General features: G+C 36.1%; 1 protein-coding gene across 7 annotated transcripts in view; it reads left to right on the top strand.

Moving 5' to 3' along the window:
- The window catches only part of LOC147625376 (putative LRR receptor-like serine/threonine-protein kinase At1g67720), a 108151-nt gene that overhangs the window by 15121 nt on the left and 66953 nt on the right, over nucleotides 1-26077 (top strand). For 5 of the 7 annotated variants that reach the window (XM_086818724.1, XM_086818719.1, XM_086818718.1 and 2 more), the window contains 4 exons: nucleotides 25370-25502; nucleotides 25598-25669; nucleotides 25754-25822; nucleotides 25955-26026. In XM_086818724.1, the coding sequence (XP_086674850.1) occupies nucleotides 25370-25502; nucleotides 25598-25669; nucleotides 25754-25822; nucleotides 25955-26026 (346 nt within the window). The remainder of the gene's footprint in view (nucleotides 1-25369; nucleotides 25503-25597; nucleotides 25670-25753; nucleotides 25823-25954; nucleotides 26027-26077) is intronic. The other 2 variants (XM_086818722.1, XM_086818723.1) reach the window with 2 other exon arrangements.

The following is a 26077-nucleotide window of genomic DNA, read 5'->3' as shown; positions in this document are numbered from 1 at the left end:
AATCTTCCACCATGGCTAGTGATAAAAAAAGGACATCTTTTATTGTCTTTGATAGTTCCTTGAAAGTACAAGGTGAAGAACATGGATGTGTTTTTAGCCCCTTTAATTGAGGAGCTTCGTGTTCTATGGGAGGGCATTGAAGTTCATGATATTTCCAAGAGGTTTGGACAACGTGCGCTAACATTGAGAGGAATACTTATGTGGACTATGCATGATTGGCCTGGCTATGGAGAGTGCTCAGGTAATATTGTAGCTTGTTAACATATTATGTTAAGTCATGATTATCATCCAAACTTACCTGCTACAATCTCTTTTGATATTCTACAGGGCTTTTAGTGTCAGGGTATAATGGATGTCCATTATTGTGAAGAAGATAGTATACGAGGGCCACAAGAAGTATCTCCTAGTGGACCATCCTTTGCATAAGGGATTTTAGTGTCAGGGTATAATGGATGTCCATTATTGTGAAGAAGATAGTATACGAGGGATTTCTAGGGAGGTCTCCTCGCATATGGAAGAGCAGTGATTGGAGGACCTTATGGGAGATGGATCCAACCTGTACGTGTACCTTTAAGAATGAAGCGTCTATCCATTTTCCTTCAACTTCCATACTGGAATGACCTTCTAGTGAACCATCTTCTTGACCTAATGCACATTTTCGAGGATATAGCCAAGGTGCTTTGGAAAACCATCACAAGAGCAAAGGAGAGCAAGGCACAACGAGATGATTTATAAGAGGTTCAACACATGCACCACTTATGGGCCCAAAATAGAGCAGATGGAAAGGTGAAGCTACCAAAAGCACCTTGGGCCATGACAAAGGATGAGCAATGGCGTGTAAAGAAGTGCATTAGTGTGTTTCGTACCCCTACAGGATGCATGCATTGCTTGAAGGAAGCATTTACAAAGGATGATGAGCTTAGTGGCTTAAAGAGTCATGATTGGCACAAATTCTCGCAATTCGTGCTTCCTATAGCCATCAAGGATTGCCTCAACAATGACATTAGAGCAACAACTTATAAAACTGGTGCAGTGGTACGTTGGATATCAAGGAAAGAGATTAGTAGAGACACATTGAAAGCAGCACGATTAAACTCCATCGAGGCTATTACAATGACTGAGAAATACTTTCCAATAAGTATTTTAACCATTCAATTACACTTGCTAGTTCATGTGGTTGATGAAGTTGCTCTGGCGGGGGTTTTTTTTGGAGAGATTTATAAAGACACTTAAAGGATTTGTTCGTCAAAAAGCTCATCCTCAAGGTAGTATAGCAGCGGGATGGCTTGTTTAAGAATCACTTGTATATATAACTGAATTTCTCAGTACCTCTGATCCCGATATGCCAAGATTATGGACACAAGAAGAAGATGATCGACTAGTTGGGGAAGAGCCACAAGGGAAAGGCCTTGTGAGAATAATGGATGTAGCATTGCCAAAGAAGATCAATAAATTTTGCATCTTAAACTCACATGCTATGGAGAAATGTATCGAGAGATCTAACTTAGTGAAGGAGGAAAGGGACCAAGCTCGTTTGAGTTTTAGAAGGAATCAAACAACCCGTACACTATCGTAACCAACAGAACTTGTACTTCTTCTAGACTTTCCTTCTAATAAATGGCTTGAGCAAACCATACTACAAGCTAAATGCAATGGTGAATCAATAAGTGATGAGGAGGAGGAGCTTGCATATGGTTGTGATTTCCATGTATATGAGTTAAAGATATCTACGCATTGTCTTTTATGTTGTGCTTTCGTGAATTTATACAAAAAAATACTTATTTATTGTGCTTGCAGTATTGTAAGTTTGGGGCAATTTGGTCATGTGGACGTCACTTTTGAGTAGAAGGAATAGATAAAAAGAGAACAACATTTGATTGTGGTGTGAAGGCTAATTTCATGCAAGAAAGTCGTTCAAGTGTAAGTGATGGCAATACTGAAGTAGGTATGCTAGATTATTGTGGAACAATCTAAGATATTATCAAGGTTGGATTCAGAAAGTTTGATATATACATTTTCGATGTGAAATGGTTCAAGTTGGTAACTCAAGGGGGGCAAGTAATTGTACGCAAAGACAAGTGTGGATTTCTTCAAGTAGATCGCACAAAGATATGGATTGACCAAAGGGACACATTTGTGCTACCAGAGCACTGTGAGCAAGTCATCTTTGTGGAGGACTTGATATATCATAAATGGTTGTTTGTGATTCAAATAAATCCATGTGGAAAACAAATATTTGAAGAGGTGAAAATAGCAGTTGGTTTGCTAGATGCTAAGGAACTCCCCCCAGATCATGTGATGGTGGTTGAGCATACACCACTAGCACCTATTAAACAACAAGAAGAACAAGAAGAAGACATACTAGTTGAGGAAGTAGGTGAGGCTCACACGGGATTAGGATCGGATGAAGGTGTACTCATTGAGAAAATACATCTTGAACGAGAAACAGACACTAGAGATAATGCAGAAGAAGAAGAGATTCAAGCTGAGTTTGATCATGATGCATCAACGACAGCTCTCATGCTAGAGCTAGAAGAGGATGACGACATGGATGAATTACCTTCTACTACTACAAGACAACCGGTTCTACCAATTGACAACAATTATGGAGTATTTCTAGAAATAGATTTATTTGGAGCCATGGATCTCGCTAAGGATGAGAGGATGAGTAAGTTGATGATGAACTTTAATTTCATTGTAAAATAGAGCACTCTCTTAATTGCACCTTAGTGATGAGGAGGAGGAGCTAGCATTTTTTCTCCTTGGAAGTTATACCCTCCTCTCTCCCTCGGCTCCCCCCCCTCTCTCTCTCTCTCTCTCTCTTTATCTATCTCTTTCTCTTTGATCATCTCTCTCTAGCTCTCTCGCTCTCTCTCTCTCTCTCTCTCTCTCTCTCTCTCTCTCATAGACACATATGCTTGCAAAGAGGTAGAAATAAAAGGCTAAAACACACCCCAAGATGGGAACTAGCAAATATTATATATAAATTCATGTTTTTTTTAAAAAGAAAAATTTTGAATGTTATTTCGACACTTATTCTGACGACTTTTTCCACGTCGCATATTTTGACACCTTTTTCCACGCATATTTTGATGCCTATTTCGACGAACATATCGACGAGGCATGGAAACTAAGCATTGAAAAGCAATGATTCTCTTGTAGTAAGAGGTATTATGTAGAAAAGTTGTGTATATCTCTTTATTCATCAGATCTTATCCATATAGAGCACAATGGATAGAGCTATAATGCATAGAGAGAACTTTTTAGAGCTTTATACATAGATCTAATTCATTAGACATATGTGCAAGGCTCTTATACATTAGATCTATGCATAGAGATTTTATGAATTTAATCTATTCATAGAGATCTTATGCACTAGATCTTTCTGCATTGGACCCTAATGCATTCTAATGCATAATGGATAAGCTTATGTATAAGTATCTATGCATAAGATCTATGTATAGGACTTTATGATGGTATGGATTATGCATACATTCTTATGCAAAAGCCTCATGTCCTCATTTGTAAAGGATTATACACTGACTCTTATTAAAAATCCTTTATACATGTGTTTAGCTTTGTTGATGCAAGTGTTATTAGAAGACTTACCATAATATCCATTTCTCAACCTCCTACTAGTGGTGGTAGTCATTTATGTTACCTTGGAGGATGAGTCTACTGATATGAATTTTCTAACATACAAAACTCTCTGAGTAACCTTAGAATGTTGTCATGGCTTTTAATCCTTTGAGTATGAAGTAATTCTTAGATGGAGGGCTATGTAGGAACTTCTAATCACACGATACACTAGTCTCACAAACTAGAAAGTGCAAACCTACCACACTCACTAGCTCAAGGCTAACCAACTGAAGAGAGCTTACATGTCCCTTTTTCATTAGAGAAATTCACTTATATATAAGGTAGTTATTTATGGCTTGAGAGGAAACTGGTTGGAGAGGTTTTTGATGGCAAAGGTACAAAACATGTCAGTCTGGCAATGCTAGTCAATGGTGTGTGATGGATAGTCAATGTTAAGGGTATAGATGCCGGTGTGAATACATGTGCATGGGAAAACAAGTAAGGGTGATTAATGCATGTCCTTGGATACCTCACTAGATGCTTTTCTTTTTATTATGTTTTTTTGGTTTTGTTGTGCAAGGATTTGGTGCATGGGTCACAAAAATTTAGAGTTTTTAATGCGTGCACCATGTATCAAAGTGCCCTACTCATGCAGAATAAAAATGTATCATGTTCTACAAGAAACTCAGTGAGGGTCTGTGGGTTGTCACTGACGAGGTTTCCATCTTAGGTGTTCGTGTGGAATGAGTGAGGTACGCTTGCACGTTAGGATAGGAAAAGTAAAGGAGACTTTGTGTGGCTAAGAGTGAAGGAGAATCACTCCACTTTATTGCATGTGTAGAAATACTCTTCTAGGATATCTTGTCTTACAAGACCATGATAGTTGCTAGCAACCAAGCATAAAACGTTTATCACAGTTAAGAATGAGTTATGACCTTTTGGTGGGCAAGTTGGGCCAAGAGTAGTTTGATAAGTTGTAAAGTTAGTCTCATCATCTGATGTTGTTTCAAGAAATATTTGATCTGCATGATACTCATGTGGGAAGAATGGCTAGTAGGAATTACTTACATGCAGTTGGTAGAGCAGTTGGTAGAGCAGAGTAGGACTTGGATAAACCACCTTGTCACAACACGTAGGATATGGACTAGTTTAGTAAGTTTGTTATACAAGGTGTCCACCATTTTCCTTTTTGTAATCCATAAGGATGTCATCCCCTTATAATAACCTTGGGCTAAAATTAGTGCCTTAGGGACCCACACTTGTTTAGTGTGTACGTGCTTTAGTTGGTGAGTTTTTAGTGGTGGGGGATTTTGCATGAAACATGGTTTCTTTTGACCTTTGGTTTGCTGTGGTATTGGGTGTATTATTTCTTGGAGTTGGTGGCTTTAGGTACCCAAACTAAGTCATTGGGGAGATAGTTTTGAGCTCTGAGAAGGCATTTGGGTAGCCACTTTTATGATTACTAATCTTGGGGACATCGTATAGGTGGATGTTTATGTCTAGGTTTGTGTGTAAATATAATTTGGTGTGAACTCATGTGGCTACACTTAAGAAAATCTAGGACATGTTTGGAAGTGTGTCCACATGCAGAGGGTCCAAGAAATGCATTCCAAGGCACAACCAATAGAGTTTCTTCATCAGGAAGGTTCAAAGATTCATGTTTTGAAAGAAGGATATTGACATGTAACCCTACAATTTTTATTGATGCAGTTCTAGAATCCCAGTCAACTATACATCTATAATGGCCCATCCAATTCCTTCCGTTCAGATAATGCTCTAGGAGGCATCACAAAGAATCTACCTATGGTGGTTGGGTGGTCTGCAATGTCAAACACCATTTTACATGCTCCTAAACAATTTACCATTTGATTGCTCATTTGTTTAACCTTGGCTTTAGTTAATCACACAAGGTTTTCCAAGGGAGTTCCATGTCTCGTAAGACATAAAGTTGTGGGTTGGTGTTGCAACCTAGAAGACCTAGTTTACATACCAAGTTTTTACTTTTTAGCAAATGCAACCATAAATGAGCAAGTATTACATCCCAATGTTCTTCTTCCTCAATTCCAACAAGTCTAGTCGTGCTGGTTATATAAACTCCCCTCTCCCTATTTGTTTTCCCATCTAGACTAAAGTCTTTGATGAATCCTTCTATTACGGGGTCATATTTCACAAGATATTTATCATTTTCAGATCAATTCAATAGAAAAATAATCATCATTCTAGATCTCGTCAAAAAGACAAACATTCGTCTCTACGTCTTCATCACTTCATTTAGTGGTAAACTGAATCATTATCTTCAGGTTGTCGTGAGTGCTGGTGATCCCCATTTTTTCCATTTCATTTTGGTACCAATACTCACTCGAGGCCCACCATCTAGGACGGCTATGGATGTTTCGGTTGGTAGTCTTAAAGGTAAGGTGGCATTAAGTTCTTCACCCTTAAGGTACTTGCCAATCTTGTTGAGAGGCACGTCCTTGTAGAATTCCCTATGATTGTTTTCACTTGCCAAGCTTGTTGAAAGACACGTCCTTGTAGAATTCCCTAGGATTGTTTTCACTTGTCAAGCTTGTTGAAAGACACGTCCTTGTAGAATTTCCTAGGATTATTTTCACTCTCACTCTCTTTAGTCTTTGAGCTAGCATCTTCATTAGGTTTGAGTCCAAATCGTGTATCAATCCATTCCCTTACATCCTGCCAAAGATTGGAATCTCTTGATAGAAACTCACCCAATGTGATTGTGATTAGAGTAGAAATCCCTAATCTGCCCTTTTCTCTCTTGGTCCAATTCAATACAGGTGCTCTCATTGAGGTAATTCCATCTTTTGAGCCGAGGTATGAGGGAAGAGTCTTTAAGGACTTAGGCTTAGACTCACTAGGCTTTGATGGAAATTGAGAGGTCTAGGCTTTGGCCTGCTGATTGGACTGGTCAGGTGATCATTCAAAAGATGAACTTTTAGAGGTTTGAGATTACATGTGGTTTTTGGTTTAACAAAAGTTGAAGAATCCAAAATTGGTTGGGGCTTCCTTGTAAATAGGACTGCTTTTTTAGAACATTCCTCTATCACGTGTCTAAGGCAGATTTGGGTACAAACTTGTATGGATCTAGTTGTACTATCCTTAGAGGCCTCTCTACTGGAAGTGAGTTTGTTTCATAACTTCTTGGGCCTTCGACTTGAATCGCATCCTTTCTTCTTGAGGATTCATATATTTGGTCAATTTCTTGGGAATCTCTAAGGATTTCTTCCAATCGAGTCTTCAAGCCATAGCTTTTTGGGTTATGTCTAGAATTTCATCTGTAGGTGCTTCTTCTAAGAAGGAAGAAGAATATTTTTCTCCCCATCATCACTCTTCAATGATCACACTACCCTCTTTTGTGCCTCTTTCTTAGCTCTAGAAATCTGTTCTATTGAGGGTTTATAATTCTTATGTTGTCTCCTTTCTTGCTTCTTTTGTCGTTTGAAATGCTTTGTAGAAGTGTTTGATATTATGTCACTCTCTTTGTCTTCTGATCTATGAAGAGCCTTGGTGTGGCATTGGTTATCTCACCAAAGAGTGTTTTTATCTCAAGGAACTTAGCATGTTCAATTGGGTGGTGGATCGCTTCATGATGGAGAAGGTTTATTAGAGTAATCCTAAATGATGTAAGTTATGTTGCTTAGACAACATTGTGACAACATTGAGATGATTTTGGTAGATTTTATTGAGACTCAATAGGGGCACTCCCTTTTGAGGTGTGTACCTCCACAAGTATAGTAAGCTATGGGTTGTGGCTAAGGGCCATAGAAATCATTTCTTGTGCCTTACAACCCATTGGTTGCCCTTGACCATAAGTGTCAATGGTTGACATCTTGTAAATGGGAGGTAAGGTATTGTGACGCATCCTTACAAACTTTACATCTGATTTTGTACTTGACATTGGGTAGGAGTGGTATCTAGGTGGTCCTTTTACGAGGTCCAATTTTGTCATATAAGTATCCACCGTGATGACATCCTTTATGAGTGGTCTTTCCTCAATGTATCTCATGCGTGTCATGCTAGGAGCTAGACGTTGAGATCCTATAATAGGGGGAGGTGTCTCAGGCATCTTGAGAATGCCTCTAGGTAAGTATTACAAGGCATAGGGTCTTCGCTACCCACTCCTTTTGGAGCAGGAGTGCTAAAGGTCGAGTGGTGGCAAGAAGAGCTAATACATACATATCACAATTTGCTAGGTTGAAACGTGAAGTAACTACACCACAAGCCCATCCATCCCCTATTAAAAGGATGCTTATTACCTATGTGATTTCCTCGATAATAAGGACATCATCTTTTCTCCCTCCTCGGGTAAGCTCCGAAATCCCTAAGAACTTCTCGATTTTCTTTAGCATTGCCATAACATTACCTTCAACACTCATTTTATCCAATCTCTTGCTGCTGTGCTGAAGGTTATGCTATGAGGGGATTTGGATGGTGTGCTTGATCTCTCAAACTCTTTCATGCCAGATATATTATTGTCAAAGTCGAGGGTCTGTATATAGCTATGTAGACTTTTTGTGCTGCCGGGTATTCGCACACCAATGCAAGATGTATAGGAGGCCTAAGACCTAAATGTTTTCCTCTCACACAAAATCTCAGAGAGAGGAATGAAAAGAGAGTGAGGGTTAGAGGTAACCTGCACTACCTAATACCAGGCTAATCAATGAATTTAAATAAGGAATAAGAAACCATAAACAATAACAATTTAGCATTATATATATCCCTTGACATAACCCTCTCCCCAACACCATAAACAATCCCAAGTGTAAGGTTAAGGACTCACTCACACATAGAGTGCTCTCACCATTCCACATGCAAGGAACCCAAGAAAAGATGGTTACACTCTCCTTACATTCCTCTAATTAAGATGCAAACCCTTAAGCACACAAACTAACCTCAAACTTTCTCACTAGCTACATGGTAAGAAGAAGAGACAAGAGATCTTTTACCCTTGCAACTCACACTTTCTCTCACACAAGAACTAAGAAGAGGGAAAGAGAAACAAGAGGAGACTTTGCACAAGAGAAAGCTCATAGTCTCACTCAAGGACAACACCCAAGAGTGGATTCCAACTCTAGCATAGAGGGAAATCAACTCTCCCTCACCCATGCCTCCATTATATAGAAAATGCAATGCCATATGTTCAGCATGGGCGAGATTTTATAGATTACAAACAATGAGGTGTGGCTAAACCAAATCACCCCGATGCCTAAGGTATCAACCATGAAGTATGTGTATCATATGAATAACACAATGTGAACCAACTATTTGCACATCCCCGCACATCCGGTCCCATCGGATGTGGGAAAGCATGTTTAATTTATAGGGGGCAATACAAAAGAGATAGAATCGTGAAGCATAATCGGTCGAAGAAGATCAAAAAGATATGTTGATGAAGCCCATAACATTGTTATAGACAAAATAGGTAATATTTCTTGAAAACAAGAAATATTTGGCATTTTTCAAAGATTCCATAAAAAAGGTTCACTTTTTAACCTCTTTTTGAACCTCTTTTTGAAAAGTGGTCTATGCATGCGTACAATACTACCAAAAAATGACAATATTTTGGGCACTTGACATTAAAAAAAGACTTGGTTACTTTTTGAAAAGTGGTCTATGCATGCGTACAATACTACCAAAAAATGACAATATTTTGGGCACTTGACATTAAAAAAAGACTTGGTTTTGCTTACTTTTTGAGATTATAATTGAAAATCTAACAAGAAGTTTTCGAAAAACATGCCAAAATAGAGACATTGTTTATCATTGTCATCTCTTCAATCGAGGAAAACATTGATATGACTATAAAAAGAAACTATTTTCTAGACATGTAGCTCATGGCATAGTTATGGGTCCTCGTGACCATTGCTATCTATACCATCACCATCACTAGTTGATGTGCCTTTCCTTAAGAAGGTAGACAAGGCATCCTCTTCTTCACTATCCACAAATACATTTTTTTCTTCTATGTGTACACTTGAAGCTTAGACTCCTTGGATCTTCTACCTTGTTAGCACGGTTGAGAATGTGCTACAGAGTGTAACTATGAAAAACTATCTGTTTATATCAATATATTACAAAATTGTTATCTTACAATTATTATCTTAATTATATAAAACCCTATTTTGGCTCTTGATGAGAGTAGTATTAAAATCCATTTTGAAGCTCTTGAGTATCACAATTTATTAATTAATAATATGTACTTTTTTTGGAAGAGTTTGTCACATGTAGATAAATTTTAAAATATCATGAATAAGCTTATATTTAAAAGTTGTCTAATTTTAAAAAACATTACACACTCATTTTAAAGAAAATGTGTCCTTGTCCTTGATGTGAGAAAAAGGGATAAAAATGGTAATTCTAGTTATTAAATGAGTTTAGAAAGCATGAAAAAGCTTGATTTAAGAAAAAAAGGTTTTTACTTTTCAAAATAGTTTTTTGTTAAATATCAAGCATAAGCTTGGATTTAATCGTTTTGGTTACTACACATGGTAAGGATCTTTTAGCTACAACATTTGCGGCCATCTTAATGTAGAGTAACAACTTCTTAGGTAAGAGTTGATGTTTTACATCAAGTTGATGTTGATGTTGTGTACAAAGCATCAACTTTCTACGCAAAACATCAACTTTTCCACAAAAGATGATGTTTGCATCATTGATGCAAAACATCAAGTTTTGTGAAAAAGTTGATGTTTTACATCAACTTCGATTAAAAAATCAAGTTTTGTGGAAAAGTTTATGTTTCTCATTAACTTGATCCAAAACATCAACTTTTAGGCTAAAAGTTGATGTTTTACATCAAGTTTATGAGAAACGTCAACTTTTTCACAAAACTCGATATTTTGCATCCAAGTTGATACAAAACATTGACTTTTAGGCTAAGAGTTGATGTTTTACTTCAAAGTTGATGCAAAACATCAAGTTTGTCAAAAAACTTGATGTTTTGCATCAACTTTCAGATGCTTCGAATAAGAAAATTGGAGAATCAGAGGCTGATTTTTACAAACAGAACACTATATTCGTGAGTTTGGGAATTTCCCAACTTCCATTTTTTGAATACTAAAAAGGTGGGACCTGGATAACATGCCTATAAGTTTTTCAAAACCATATCATGTGACCTATTGTTGGAAAGCGCTTGGAAAATGGAATCTAGTGAGCTATAGAGCGCTCAATTTGGAGTAACGGTGTTCAAGTTATGATTAATCCAAAGATTTGACCATGTGTCCCAAACTTATGGGAAATTCCCATATTCCTCAATATGGTGTTACAGCCTAATTTTGTGATTCCGCTTGTGAGAGCATGCTCAGATGCCTTGTTCCATAAATTTTGAGTACCAGCACAACCATGTTTCAATGTAATTTGTAGATGTTATAGATTGATTTGGAGCGTCTACAAATTGCTCTATAACGTCTGCAAATCACACCAAACATGATCATGTCAGTACTCAAAACTTGTGGAACATGTTGTCTGAGAATGCCTATGTGAATGGAATCGCAAAATCAGGCTGTTTGTGAAAATTGACCTCCGATCCTCCAACTTTCTTCTCCGGAGCTATATGCAAAACATTAAGTTTTATGGCAGAGTTGATAAATCAAATTTGATGTAAAACATCAACTCTTAGCCTAAAAGTTGATGTTTTGCATCAACTTTGATGTAAAACATCAACTTTTAGAGGGCTTTTTTTCTTAACTTTGAAATATTTTTAGATTTTTTATGAGGATTTTTTATTTTTTCATCAAAAAATTTACAAAAAAACATTCCAAATAGTAGATGGTAGCCAATAAAATTAGAAAAATTCTCATAAATCATAGAGAATTAAAGAAAAAATAAACCTTGGATCAAGTGACATAGGTATGATAGGTTTAGAGCTAAGGACCTAAAAAAAACACATGGTTGCAACCTTTGCCTACAAATTCGGGAGGAGGTCATTTAAAAAAAATGCTTGTCCATGTATTCATGTAACCATTGTATCATAAATAATATCACTACATAGTAGATGCCAAAACTTCATGATAGCAGAAGAGCTAGATGAGGTAATTCATGATGACTTGTAATCCGTTGGTTTTGATAAAAACATATAAGACTCCATCGATTTGGAAGACCATGAGTTGATTGATTAGCCAATTCTAAATTTTGGTCTATAATTCAATTTTAAAGCTAAATAACTATAAGTACATGCACATGGTGGGACCATCTATGTCGGGGAAAGGGGGTGCATGTGAGCCTAGACTCTGCAATACATATGTATAGTAGTATGCTCTCCAGCATAGGGGACCTTGAATCTACCATCATCGTGAAATCTCTAATCTTCTCCCTTTCACACCAAGCTCCTCTCTACCACCATTCAAGAAGCCCCAAGCTCCTCTCTTTTCTCTTTGCACACAAAGACAATGTCGCATAGGTGAAGATTACATCTCTCAGTATCCTTCACATATCCTCCAAATAACTATAATGAGAGCTCATTCTACACCACACTTAGACATACCATCTGTCAGCATTCTTCGTATGTTCTCTAAATAGTTGTAACCAGAGCTCATTCCTACACTACCCTTAGACATACCATTGCCGAAGTTCATGATAATGGCTATCTGGATCAAACAACAATACATGCATACTATGAATTTTTGCCACCACCATATATCTACATGCTATAAGCTACTATTTCTTCCTGCCACCATTATCCATATTACATAACAAGCATTTCCTTCATAACAACAAATGCCTATGTGGGTCAAAATTTACACCCATAGGATATATGATGTCTCCCTCTAAAATTATCATGCCAAAGGGTGGTTGCAAGATCAGGGTGCCCAGTTTTGTCCACTTAGGCACCCTGTAAACAGTAAAAAAACAGGCATTTGTTTACCTTTAGTGGCTAATCTCTCCTAGTAAATGAAGGAATTTTGTTTCAAGTTCTTTTGTTGGAACATCATATTCAAAGTTGGAAATATAGTTGCATAATTTGATTAAGCATTAGATAGTCAAAAGTCCTCATTTTCTTAGGTACAAAGTCAATGTATACACCCTGTCCCAAATTTGAACTGATTCCATAAAATTCTAATATCTTTTACATATAAACTCATATGAGATTCCCACTTTGCACCTTAGATCTTCACATAATATGGAGCTTAACTTGATTTTTTGAGAAAATTTAAGATATTAGTCTATTTTCTTCAAATATTTCAAGGTCTTTAAAGTGTTATAATATACGCCACTTTTTGTACCCACAATAGCTACCACTTAAAATCCTCAATCTTGTAGATCAAAAGAGTGGGTAGATACTGAGACATTAGTAGAATGTGGTGGTTAGTAAAAATTGCAAATCCAATGGTTGGATTTTTAATGATCTCTTTTTTAAAATTCTTCTAGACTATCAGAAGGCCTGCAAATATTAATAATCTAATTAGTAAAATTACATTTTTGATGTGAATCATATAAAACCTATAGGGACTAGTGTGCTTGTAATGGTGCATCTATGGAAAAATAAATTGGATCACTCTAAGTATGGAAAGATTATTTTTTTATCATTTCATCATATTTTTGATTATTTTGATTAATTAGACTAATTTATATTAATTTAAGTTATATTGGGTTAATTTAAGGGCAAGAGTATTTTCTATTATTTGCTTAATCTCATTTTAAGTACCTTGCCCCCCCAAAACTTGCTCTCCAAGCATTGTCCCAGTCCAAACTGGATAAAACTGGACACCCTGACAACCCCAAAAAATGAATAGAAGTCTACCTTTACACATTTATAAGATGACTTCTTTAAACTCTTAACATTGGTTGTATATCATGTCCACTACCTGCATATAAATAATAGATTAAATAATTATGTCATGGAGACTGTCAACGTAAGCATATACTAAAGGCTTTGCTATCCAGGTCTAAAAATAGACTCAAGGATGTTTGTAGGATTTTTTAATAAATTATGGAGCTTTGTATTCTAAAAGTTTTTTGAATGCTTGTCAAATAATGTGCATATTTATGCATAGTGGTAGAATTTGTCCCATGAAAGTCCATTAAAAAAAGTGTCTTTCATTTATGAAATTTATAAAATAAATTTTAATTTGAAAAAGATTGTTATTTCTTTAAGTCATGTGGACTCCTATGCCATTTGTAAGTCATTTTTAGATGTGTTTTTAAAAAACTATGTTTTTAAGCCTTTTTTTATAGCTTTCATGTATTTTGTAAGGAAATCTTTTTAGGTAACCCTCGTCAATTATACCTATTTTCTGCGCAACAATGTTCCATGTGAAGAAGGATGTACATGAAGCACCCCCACCTCTAATGTAAAGCACATTCATGAGAAGAGTCGAGAGGTGCTCCCTCACCTCTAATGTGTATGCCATTCACCAGGATCCCAAGTGAATATAGGGAGTTCAATGGGCTCCCATTAGTGTATTCATGGGTCCACAATATATGATGCTAAGGTCGGTATCACTGCAATGTACTAGGGGTAGTCGATGAAACATATGTCGATGGTGAGGATATGGTCCAAATATCACTCAAAGTGGATCCTAGATCCCAAATGAAAGTGTCTAGAGACGGTTCTCTATAAAAAAGACCTTAGAAGGCTTAATGATGATGTATGTGGAGATGTTGATAAAAAGAGTAATTAAAAGGATGGGAAAGAGTTGGTGTCGAGGCTATCTATTACTACTACGCATAACGTCCATAGGTAGTGGCTCCAAATGATTTGAAGTGGCTATCAATGATTTGAAGTGGCTATCAATGATACGGAAAAATGCAAATCAACCCCACTGATTCAAGATAATCTTGATACCTAATGGGTGTGCTATTTAAAGCACATGCTACCTCACTACTACAGGCCACAAGATATTTGTAATGGTCTAACACCTCCATGTGAAGCTCAAGATAGAAGAACTCCATTTGATCCTCAAGTATTAAGAGCGAAAAGGGTATCTGTGAGGCTCACAGATGTGAGGTAACCCACATGAAGCTAGGTAGGACCCACATTTCCACCGTTAGTGTGAAGTAAATGATGACCATCATAAAGAAATTAAATGCAAAAGCATGACACCACAAAATATTCCTTCACACCATTGCACAAAGTTCCAACCATAAGAAATTAATACATATGTGTGTGCCGTAATTAGCGTTACACTAATTATTAACTCCCCGCGAGAGTGGGTGGCTGAGTTTCAGCTATGCCCCACCTAAAATTTTGGCAATGAATCAACAATCAATGCCCACTACTTAGATCAAGTAATGCACTATGCCAGATAGTGGCCACACACTGCTAAGAAATACAAGGCCACCTTACGATGATTTTTCCACGATGATTTTTCCCAACATCTCATTAACTTTGTGCAATTAATCTAAGAGATGGAAGGGATTAAGAGAAGGTTAGGGAGATTAAGAAGGGATTTAAGTTGTGAATAATCCTGAGCACACACACTCAAAGAGATTGTTCTCTGCCACAACAGAGAAAAGAAATTCAACCATAGTCCCTTAGAGAAAACAAACCTTAAAACCCCTAATAGCTAAGAGAGCAGGATAGAGAAAAAAAAACCTATGCTGCTTTTTCTCTGTTCCCTTGTTTCTCTTGCCTCTTTTCCCAATTGTACTGCTTTAGACATTGTCCCCTTAACAATAATGGATCAAATTAGGGATTTTTTAGATTGATGAATCTTTCTCTCGCCTATGCAACAGCCTCTAAAAACAACTCTCCAAAGAGAAGGGTATATTACTTTGGTTTAGGGCGCGTGTGATCACACAAAAGAAGCTACTGTGTGTTAGTGTTGGGCAAGGGAGGCAGGTTGTCGTAGAGCATGCAAAGAGCAAGGTAGCTTGTGAGCCTAGGAGAGGCAAGAGCTAGGCAATGGCAGAGGAGATTTCTTTTTTTTATGATTTTTCTTTTTTTAGCCAATACAAATTCGAACCCTAAATAAACTAATCACACAACATCCTAATTCTAACTAAACTAATGACCCTTAGCCACCTAATCAACTAGTTAATGTCTAACCTAACTACTATTAAACTAATTCAATACTAGCTCCTTTTAATTCTAACTAATCACTTCTTTTTAAGACTAATACTAACTTGTTTTAATGCTAACTCGTTAACTAACTCCAAAAATAAATATCTAACACTTAATGCTGACTAATACTAACTTACTGGTTTAATAATATTATTAACTAAAATTAATGGTGAGCTAACTCTCAACACTAAAAATTAAACCAAGATGTAAAAAACATGTTCCTATCCAAAGACACCCTAAATGAGAAAAGCAACCAAATCCACCACAACCTAAATCCTTCTTCACAAGGACCATTCCATGAGAAAAAACATCAATCAAAACCCTATCTATTTTTGCAAATCAACCCAAAACACCTCTAATCAAACCAAAACACTCCAAAACATCTACAATCAACCCGATCTAACTAATGGCATGAGAGCTATTCCACACATAGATCTTTCACCACGTGGCCAATGAGAACAAACCATACACAAGAATCTACTCAAATGTTATGGATTTTCCATGGGGGGCAATGCCAATGGAAAGCACAAACTCACCAATGGAAATCCCAAACCCACCAATGAAAATAAGCCCTACACAAGAGTCCTCTCAAATAAGCCCTACACAAGAGTCCTCTCAAATGTTAGGGAGCAACCGTATTCTTTGTTGTGGGTAATGCCAATGGAAATCCCAAACCCACCACACTCACTATCTCAAGGTTACCCAAGTGAAGAGAGCTTACCTTTCACATATCGTTGTGGGAACCTTATTGCTTACCCGCTATCTTGTAGAAGAGAAATCACAAGAATGCTATCTAACACTCGAGAAGACCTACCTCCCATTGCCACCATAAGAGTTCTGCATGTAGAGCTTGGAACTCGAAAGTGTTGCAAGACCATGGTCCCCTACAAAAAGATAATAACCCTCTATCTCTCACACACTCACACACTCTCACTAGTAGCACACACAAGCACTGAAGCACTATACAAAAATTGTAAGAGGATAGGGTAGAGATCTAGAGCATAAGGAGCAAGAACACACATTACAATAGAATGAGGGACTAGCAACAAAAATAGTAACGTTTTTATAACTAGAAGCGCAACTAGTTGTCGGGCCATTTTTGTTGCTAGAAACACTGCTATTCTCACTGCAAAATGGGTTCGCTGCTCAATAGCAAAAATATCACTGCTGAGTAGCGACAGTTCGTTACTATTTTCATTACTCAGGCGACATTTTGCTACTAAGTAGGCGAATGCTCTGCATAGCAAAAAAAGAGCTGGGGCGGCAGACTGGGGAGTCTACACCATAGGACTCCCAGGAGTCTACATAGGACTCCCTAGTCTGTCCCAGTTTTTTTTTATATAAATAAAACAGTCACAGGTTCAAATTGTGGAGAGCATAAGGCCTAAGTCGTATGCACAAGGCATATGCCGTATGCACAAGGCATATGCCGTATGCATAAGGCGTATGCCGTATGCATAAGCCGTATGCACAAGGCATATGCCGTATGCATAAGGCGTATGCCGTATGCATAAGGCCATATGTATACGGCCTATGCATACCTAAACCCTAAACCTAATCCCCGGCACCCAAGGGTAAGCATAAACAAAGAGGGCTTACCTCTACTAGTAGAGTCCGTATGAAAGGGATGCATGGCCTATGCCCTTGGAGGTCGTTCACTTGAATAGACCTATAAAAAATTATCATATAAAATCAAAACATTAGTTCATTATGCATAATAGGGTTTATGCACAATAAAGCTATGCATAAGCCCTATGCATAAAGAGGGCTATGCATAAGAAGGCTATGCATAGGGCTATTCATACGCTCTTATACATAAGCTCTATGCATAAGGGCTTATGCATAAGCCCTTATGCATAAAGAGAGCTATGCGTAAAGGGGCTATGCATAAGCCCTTATGCATAAAGAGGGCTATGCATAAACCCTATGCATAAGCCCTTATGCATAAAGAGGGCTATGCATAGCCTAGCCCTATGCATAGCCCTATGCATAAAGAGGGCTATGCATAAGAGGGATATGCATAGCCCTAGCCTATTGACCTAACCCTAATCCTCCCCGTTACCCAAGCAAAAACACAAAGACAAGAAGCACAAAGCACAAAGCACAAAGAAAGAGGGCTTACCGTATGAGAGACTATGCCCAAAACGTTACTCACTTGAATATGCCTATAAAAAAGAACCATAATAAATGAAACACATTATTTCTCATTAACACATTAGTAAGTAAGAAGAACAAGAGAAAAAAGAGGCGAGTGCCTAAGTGAATGGATTAGATACTTTATGTTAAGCCTAAACCTGTGCATAATGCATAGAATGCTTAATCGATAGCTTTGATGGCATGAAGAAAGATCTCTATTAAAGCTTTATTCATTAGGCTAGGGTTAGGAAAAGAGAGAGGAAAGAGAGGGGAAAATATCATAGAGCTGATTCTATTAAATGTCATTACTGGATTTTGCTTAACTTTCTCTTAGCTTCTATAGACTAGATCATTATATCTACATATACAAAACATTAAAAAATAAGTCAAACGTATGAAAAAACACTAATATTTTGTAATAAAAATTAAAAGCAAGAGATAAAACATAAAGCATGAACTTTTGTAGTTAATATAAAATAACATCGATCTTATCTAAGATGTGTCCTTACATACTGAAATACATAATAAGAGTGAGGGTGACTTTAGCAAACAAAATACTGATGAGTGAATGATCCAAATTTATAGATTATTTTTTATGAGAAACATTAGCTATATGCATAGTTAAAGTATGTGCTTTGGATCATGGCTTCAAGCTCACTTGATGTGTGACAAGACTGACTCTATCAAACAAAGCACTCACAATCGTCACGATCCGAATGTGTATATTTTATTTTTGATGTGAAGCAATTATTATATACATAGCCAAAATGTGTTTTATATCATGGCATCAAAAGCATATGGGATATGAGTTCGAGTATTGACAATTTGCCCATGTACATGACTAGAGTGCACACAACTAGCTCTAATAGAAAATAGGATAAGACTAGAGTGTTTAGAACTAGCTTACATACATAACTAGTGTTCTCATAATTAGTCTTAAAATGACTAGAGTGCACATAAATAGCTTTAATAGAAAATGGGATAAGACGAGTGTTCACAACTAGCTCACATACGTAACTAGTGTGCTCATAACTAGTCTTATTAAAACAAATGGAAAAGACTAAAGTGTTCACAAAGACCCACACGTGTGATTAGAGTGCATACATCTAGTCAAAGTAAAAAATTGGTAGAATTAGAGTGTCTATAAATAGTCCACTTACGAACTGAAATTTAAAAAAACCTATTAAATGTAGCTAGAGTGTTTAAAATTGATCTACATATGTGACTAGTGTGCACACAAATAGCATAAACACAAACATATAATAATCAAATGAGTTAGTGTGGTTATAACCACCCCATATCGGTGCTAGGGTACACACAACTAATTTATTTGCACATACATTCAAAAAATGAATATCTTCATTAAAATAATTAATAAAGATAAGTTTTCTAAACATAAATATAAACAAGATATTTAAAAAATAAGTAAATAAGATATAAAAACATATTAACAAAATTTTCATAACATTATCATCATAAATAACTCAAAAATCAAGAAAAATAATTCTTTAAAAAATAAAAAAGTAAAAAAATAAAACACATATATACACAAGGTTCAAAGTGTGCACACCTACTCTACATACGTGACTAGGGTGGTCATGTATGTAGCGTGGTCATAGAGAACCACAACACATACATACATACATTCACGGTTCACAGTGCACATAGTAAGTCTACGTACGACGCGACTAGGGTGGTCACAGAGAACCACAACACAAACGCACACATGTTCCTAAAAGTGCACACACCTAGTCCATATACATGACGAGGGTGGTAACAAAGAACCATAACACATACACATAAGTTCCTAAGTGCACACACCTTGTCCACATATGTGACCACATAGAGAACTGCACATGAACATGCACACGCATATGCACATAGGAAAAATATTAATTGTCTCTTTCATACACACTCAAATCTATAAATTCTAGAGCACTGTCTATCTCTCTCTATCTCTACCACTCAAGCAGTCTCAAAAGAAATTCAATTGAAAGGTTTTGATTCCATATATATAGGTTCTTTTCCATCACAAAAATTTTCAATCAAAAATAATTTGATTGAAAGGAAGAATTTTAAACATTATTCATTATAATATACTTGAATAATCCCATATTATTTGGATTTTTTTCAATCGAAAGGAGGAATTTTAAACATTATTCATTATAATATATGTGAATAATCCCATATTATTTGGTTAGAAAATAATTAAATGGGTCGTATAATTTAATGTAGAGATTTAGGTGTATTATTACATTCGCAACATATCATGGTTGGAATGTACATTAATTGGATATGAAGATTGCCTTCCTATATGGTGATTTGGAGAAGGTTTATATATCTTAGGCTCGTGGTTTTGTTAAGGAGGGACATGAGTCTAAAGTATGCAGATTAAGAAAAGCTTTTTATGGCCTTAATGAGGCTCCCAAAGCATCATATGAGAATATAAATGTATACTTGGTTGCAAATAATTATTTTAATAATCCAACTGAGGTTATCCTCCATGTTAAGAGGAGTAAAGTTTATTTTTTAGTCATTGTTTTATACGTTGATGACAAGATGCTTCGTAATCCCTAATGAGAATAAGATTTCATTTGAAGACTAAATTACATGTGTCAAATAATATGAAATATTTAGGTTCAATTGCATTATTATTTGGGCATACAGCTTATGATGATGACGGTATTGTGATGTTACAGTCGAAGTATATATAAAGACTACTTACACAGTATGGTCTTGAAGAGACTATAAGCATTAGGCAAATTTGGACTAAAAAAGGGCCGTTTAAGAAGACCCATGTCATCACTTTGCTAGAAAAGTTGAACCTTATGTATCTTACATAAACGCCCCCACATCTGACATATTGCTAGAAAGCCCTTGCAAACTAGACACTCTAAATCTACCATCTTTGACAAATTTGGAGTTGATATTCTCAGGTTATGTCTTCTCCACTAAAAGGTAGATTCCAATGATTGGATGTCATAATCGTTAAGAATCTATCTTTTATAAAGGAAGACATAACTTGAGTATAACTCCAAATTGGTCAGATGTGGTAGATTTGGAATCTAGTTTTCAAGGGCTTTCTAATGATATGTCACACATGGGCATTTTGACATGAAATACATAAGGTTTAGCACAACCCCCTTTTTTTAATAAAGTGATGACATGTCTCTTTTTACAGGGACCTTTTTTAGTCTAATTTTTGCCTAATGCATGTTACTACACCAAAGATAGGTGCTAAGTTCAGTCTCCATCAACTTATCCCATACCACTCCATTGGGCAAAAAGAGCTATCTTCCCTATACAAAAGCCTCCAATAACATTTTTGGGACTTAGCTCTCACCAAAATCCTTGAAGTTTCATCTTCTCTATAACTCCATGAAGATTGATGCGTCTTGTATCCATCCATCTTCCAACTATTATTTTAAACTTCTCATTGCTAGTATACCCATATTTTGTTTTGATGATCTTTCACTTGTTGAAAGCCCAATCACTTAGCCATACTCCCCTGTATAATTACTAGAAGCCTAAATTTTATATTTCTAGGTAATTAATATTGAGAAATCCATCTCTTTCTTCTTCCTTGGTGGCTTGGCCCTAGAGAATTTGACTACATTTGGTGGAGTAGCATTACAAATGGCCTTTAAGACAAAAAATCAAACTGGTTTTCTAGCTATCCAAACCGACCTTTACTTATGGTTCATGTTTCATGATTATCTGAAATATAAGGGTATTCTCAAAGATTAGCACACCATATTCCTCATCTTCTAAAAGAGGTTCGATTTCTTTGAAGCAATAGTGGTTCCTATACCCAAGGTCCACTACTACTGAGTCCAAATGATTTTATAGCTAAAAACCCTTTAGTTCCCATTTAATACTTTATAGAGCAAGCCTCTAAATGTATGTAACTCCAAAAATAGATATTTGGGTTCTCAGTTGATCTATAGATAAATAGATATTTGGGTTTTCAATTGAGCTATATAGATGCTTAAGGAATATAAAGTCTTTTTGACTGGGTTTGGTCCATGGCTAGTGATGTTGGTCCTTGTGTTAACTCTCGAGAAAAAAATGTACATTAGTGCTTTATAGTTACATATCAACTCCCATTTGTGAGTTCACATGGGGACTGTACTTTTTAGAGTTGATTCAACAATCTAACATTGTCCTCCTTTAACAATGTACACTAGCCTATGACAAGATGGGTAAACAAGGGGTTAATAGACTAAATCTAGTCCTTTCCTGATGTTTCTATGTTCATGTATCCCCATGTCTCCATGTTTATATTTCCATATAAGGTGAAATGTGGGACACTCCATTTATCCTTTTCTCATCAAACATACTAATCTTAAACATTGGCAAGAATTGATCCATATCCTCGCAGGGGGGGACATTATAAAATTCTTGCAAGAGTTAATGGCTCTTATTGTTTAATCTCCTAGTTTTCTTCTCATCTTGGAAAGAGATTACAAGGTCAAACAAATGAGACCACTATAATTGATACATGAACAAGGACTTACCAACCAACATAGAGTTTCCATCTCACTTGATTTAGTAGAATTATCCTCTTCTAGAATAATAGCAAGAACATGCTAAAGGGGCCCTTATTGTTTCATGCAAAGGATAGAAAAAATCTCTATGTTCCATTTTTCCATTTTAATCACTTCCACCTTTGAGAACATAACCTTAAAAAATAGGTCACCATTGATAACAAGTTTTGGGTCACGTGAATTTACAATAAACTGATATCAAGGTCATGAAAACAATGTAAATCTATGCCACTAGAGAGCTTGGATTGATTGAATCTTGTCATAAAGAATAATTGGATCTACTATAAGGTCATAAGCTTAGGATAAGTATTAATTTGGATTATGACATATTTAGAGATGTACATGTCATATTTAAAGAGTTTTCTTTTTTGGATTCCTTTAGAGCCAAGGAAAGGATTTTCCTCTCTCTTTGGGGTTTCCAGCTTTTGATGAAATGAGACTCTTCTTCCTCTCTTTCTCTCTATCTCTTACCACTAGTCGACATGTTGCGGTTCTTTTTCTTGAATAAAAGTGCCCTCATATTTTTGGTGAACCCGACGTGAAAGTGGGAGCTACCGACGTGCCTAGGTAGCACCCAGCATGCATTGGCTACCGGCATGCCTAGGTAGCTACTGGCATGCATTGGAAGCTACTGGCATACCTAGGTAGTTGCATTTTTAGTATAAAACTTATGTATAAGCCTTATGCATATGGCTTTATGCATAAAGCTTATTCATAAGCCTCATGCATAAAGCTTATGGATATGGCCTTATGCATAAGGCTCATGCATGAGGCTAATGCATAAGTCTCAAGCATGCATTAGAAGCTACCAGCATGCCTAGGTTGCTATTGGCATGCTTATTCACAGGTCTCATGCATGTGGCTTATTCATAAGCCTCATGCATAAAGCTTATGCATGTGGCTAATGCATAAGTCTCATGCATGAGGCTAAGGCATATTGATATGTCTCATGCATGAGGCTAAGGCATATGGCCATCTCTTGAGACTTGGGGATTCACCTAAAAATATGTAAATAGTATACTACGTGGGTTCAAATGAAGGGGGTTTTTAATTCAAAATTTAAGGTAAATTTATATAAATACATTCACAAAAGAGGTTTTTTAAACTGATTTTGATGAAAAAAAATTTGTGAGTCTATAAAGAAAAAGGGGTCATTTTATTCATGAAAAATTCATAGGTAAGAAGTGTTTTTACCTGATAGATAGGGTTTCTTAGTAGTGCACCCCCTCGAGTCTTGAGAGAAGCATAGCTCTCGAAAGGCTATCCATAGATCATCGAAAAAATAACAAACCCTAATCTTAAACGCCTAAAACTTACAAACCCTATAACATGTAAAAGCATAAGAGAAACATACAAGAAAGAGATCTCTTACATTATGAGGCTTGTATGTGTTGAAAACCTACAAAATTAAATGAAATTTTGAAAAAAAGGTATTAATAACAAACCCTAATCTTAAAAGTCCTAAAACTTACAAACCCTATAAACATGTAAAAGCATGAAAGAAGAAACATACAAGAAAGAGATCTCTTATGAGGCTTATATGTGTTGAAAACCTACAAATCAAACCAAGTTAAGGAAAAAAGTATTAAGAAAAAGCAAGATCTCTTACCATAGGAAGCTTTAATGGAGAGCTCTTAATTAGGGAAAAAGAAGACCAAAAAATACTTTTAATGGTTAAGCTTCAATAAGAAGGGAAAAAGAAGAAAAGAAAAACTTAAAAGTGAGAAAAAAGAAGGGAAATACTCACAAGAAAGCTTTCATGGAAAGCTTGTTTACATAGGAAATAAAGAAAAAGAGTAGAAATAGGGTAGGAGAGGTAGAAGTGATAGATTGGACATAAACCTGCAGAAAAACTCAGAGTATTAAGTTTATTGAATTCAAAAGATAAAAACTAAGTGGCGGCAAAAGAAGCGGCAAAAAAGCGAGATATTTTTACAGTATTGCAGTGTTTCTTCGCTGCTGTATACACTACTAAGTAATGATTCACTGCTCAATAGAGAAATTTCGCTACAAAAATTGCTCCTCAACAACGAAAAATCACTGCTCAGCATTGTTAAAACTGCTGATATTTCCCTTCTGAAAACGATGTAGAAACGTTGTTATTCTCTCAATGTATTATTGTAGTGAAATTTGTACGTTCTGTCAGGGGTTTTTTTAATACGTCTTGAATGCACATGCTATATGGGATTTTAACACATACATACGTACATACATCTACACATACACACATCTACATACATACTCTCTAAATAATTGACATGTTATATGGGATTTTTACATATACATATATATATCTACACACACACATGTGTGCACATGTGTTTATATTCATACATACATACATACATATTTACACATACACACACATATATGTGCATACACAATGTGTGTGTTTGTATTCATACATCTATATGTACATATTTTTACATACATACATCTATACACACACACACACGTGTGTGTATATGTCTTGAAGGATCACTCATAAACATGTAAGCGGCGTAACACGTGGGTTTAATAGAAAGAGTTTTTTAAATCTCTTTTTTACATTTTTTTTAACATACAGAAGGGCACCATTTAAAAGGGATATTTACAAATTGAGTATACAGATTGAATAAAAAAAAGATGTATTTTATTCATGAAAAATTTACAGATAAGAGGTTTTTGAATTAGGCCTTGAACGTACATGATACAGAGAGTTTACATATAGCAAACCCCTCGAGTATCTGTATTATATATTTACATATATCTATATGTATGTGTATACATACATACATACATACATATATATGTGTGTGTAACCTACTCTTTAGAAATAGGTGGTATGTGATTTTGCTTCCTAGTCAACACTTTTAAGTGGATATACACGACCAAAAGAATTAAGAACATTCTCTCCAATATTTTAACGTTTCTTCCTTCAATAGCTTCAATAGTGTAATTCCCAAAAATAATGTAGCACATATAATAAAGCTTTCCCTTTGCCTCTCTTATTTAGAAAACCCCGTCACATGTGATGTAGCCTTTGATACTTTTTTTGAAAAATTGAAACACCAAAATTCAATTAATGAGACTTTCTTTATGCATGCAGTAGAAGCAATCCAAATTCTTCAGAAGGCCTACAATTTAACGCACTATGGAGGCGGCGATCCATGCTTGCCAGAAAACTATACCTGGAGTTGGGTTGTTTGCAACAGCAACGTAAACCCAAGAATAAAAGAAATGTAAGATTATGTTAGCTCTTGAGATTTTCTTAATCAATATTTATCATGGAATATGGAACTTACTTGGATAAATTTGATGTTTAATGACCGCCTAGAAATCTCACAAATTTCAACCTCAGCGGTGAGATATCCGAATATGTCAGCAACCTAACGGCACTCCAAAACCTGTGAGAACATACGCTAATTTCTAGTTACATTTGTCCAAAGTCCCACTCTATCCTAACAATGATCTTCCCCTCTTCTTATGGTAGATATCTTGCTGACAACAAACTGACTGGCTCAATCCCTCACCTCACTTCCTTAACGAGCCTTCAAGTCTTGTGAGTTCACCACATTTAGTTAGTTTTTTTTGGAACTATTTCAAGCTAACTAGTTAGCTTTTAGAGCAAGATATTCATCTCTCATTGCTCAGATTGCTCCAAGCTAACAGTTGTGCTTTGACGTCGAGCTAGGGATCTTCACAATAATGAACTTAGCGGACAGATCCCTTCGTCTTTAGCGCAATTATCAATGTTGACCAATTTGTAAGTTTGTATCTCATGATACTTTGGAAGTGTTGCAGTAGGTTAAGTATT

This window comes from Cibotium barometz, chromosome 24, assembly GCF_041138505.1.
Source record: "Cibotium barometz isolate CiBa-2024 chromosome 24, ASM4113850v1, whole genome shotgun sequence".
Classification (NCBI taxonomy): Eukaryota; Viridiplantae; Streptophyta; class Polypodiopsida; order Cyatheales; family Cibotiaceae; genus Cibotium; species Cibotium barometz.
The sequence above is the reverse complement of the archived record's forward strand: the minus strand, read 5'-3'. Positions and strand labels throughout refer to the sequence as shown.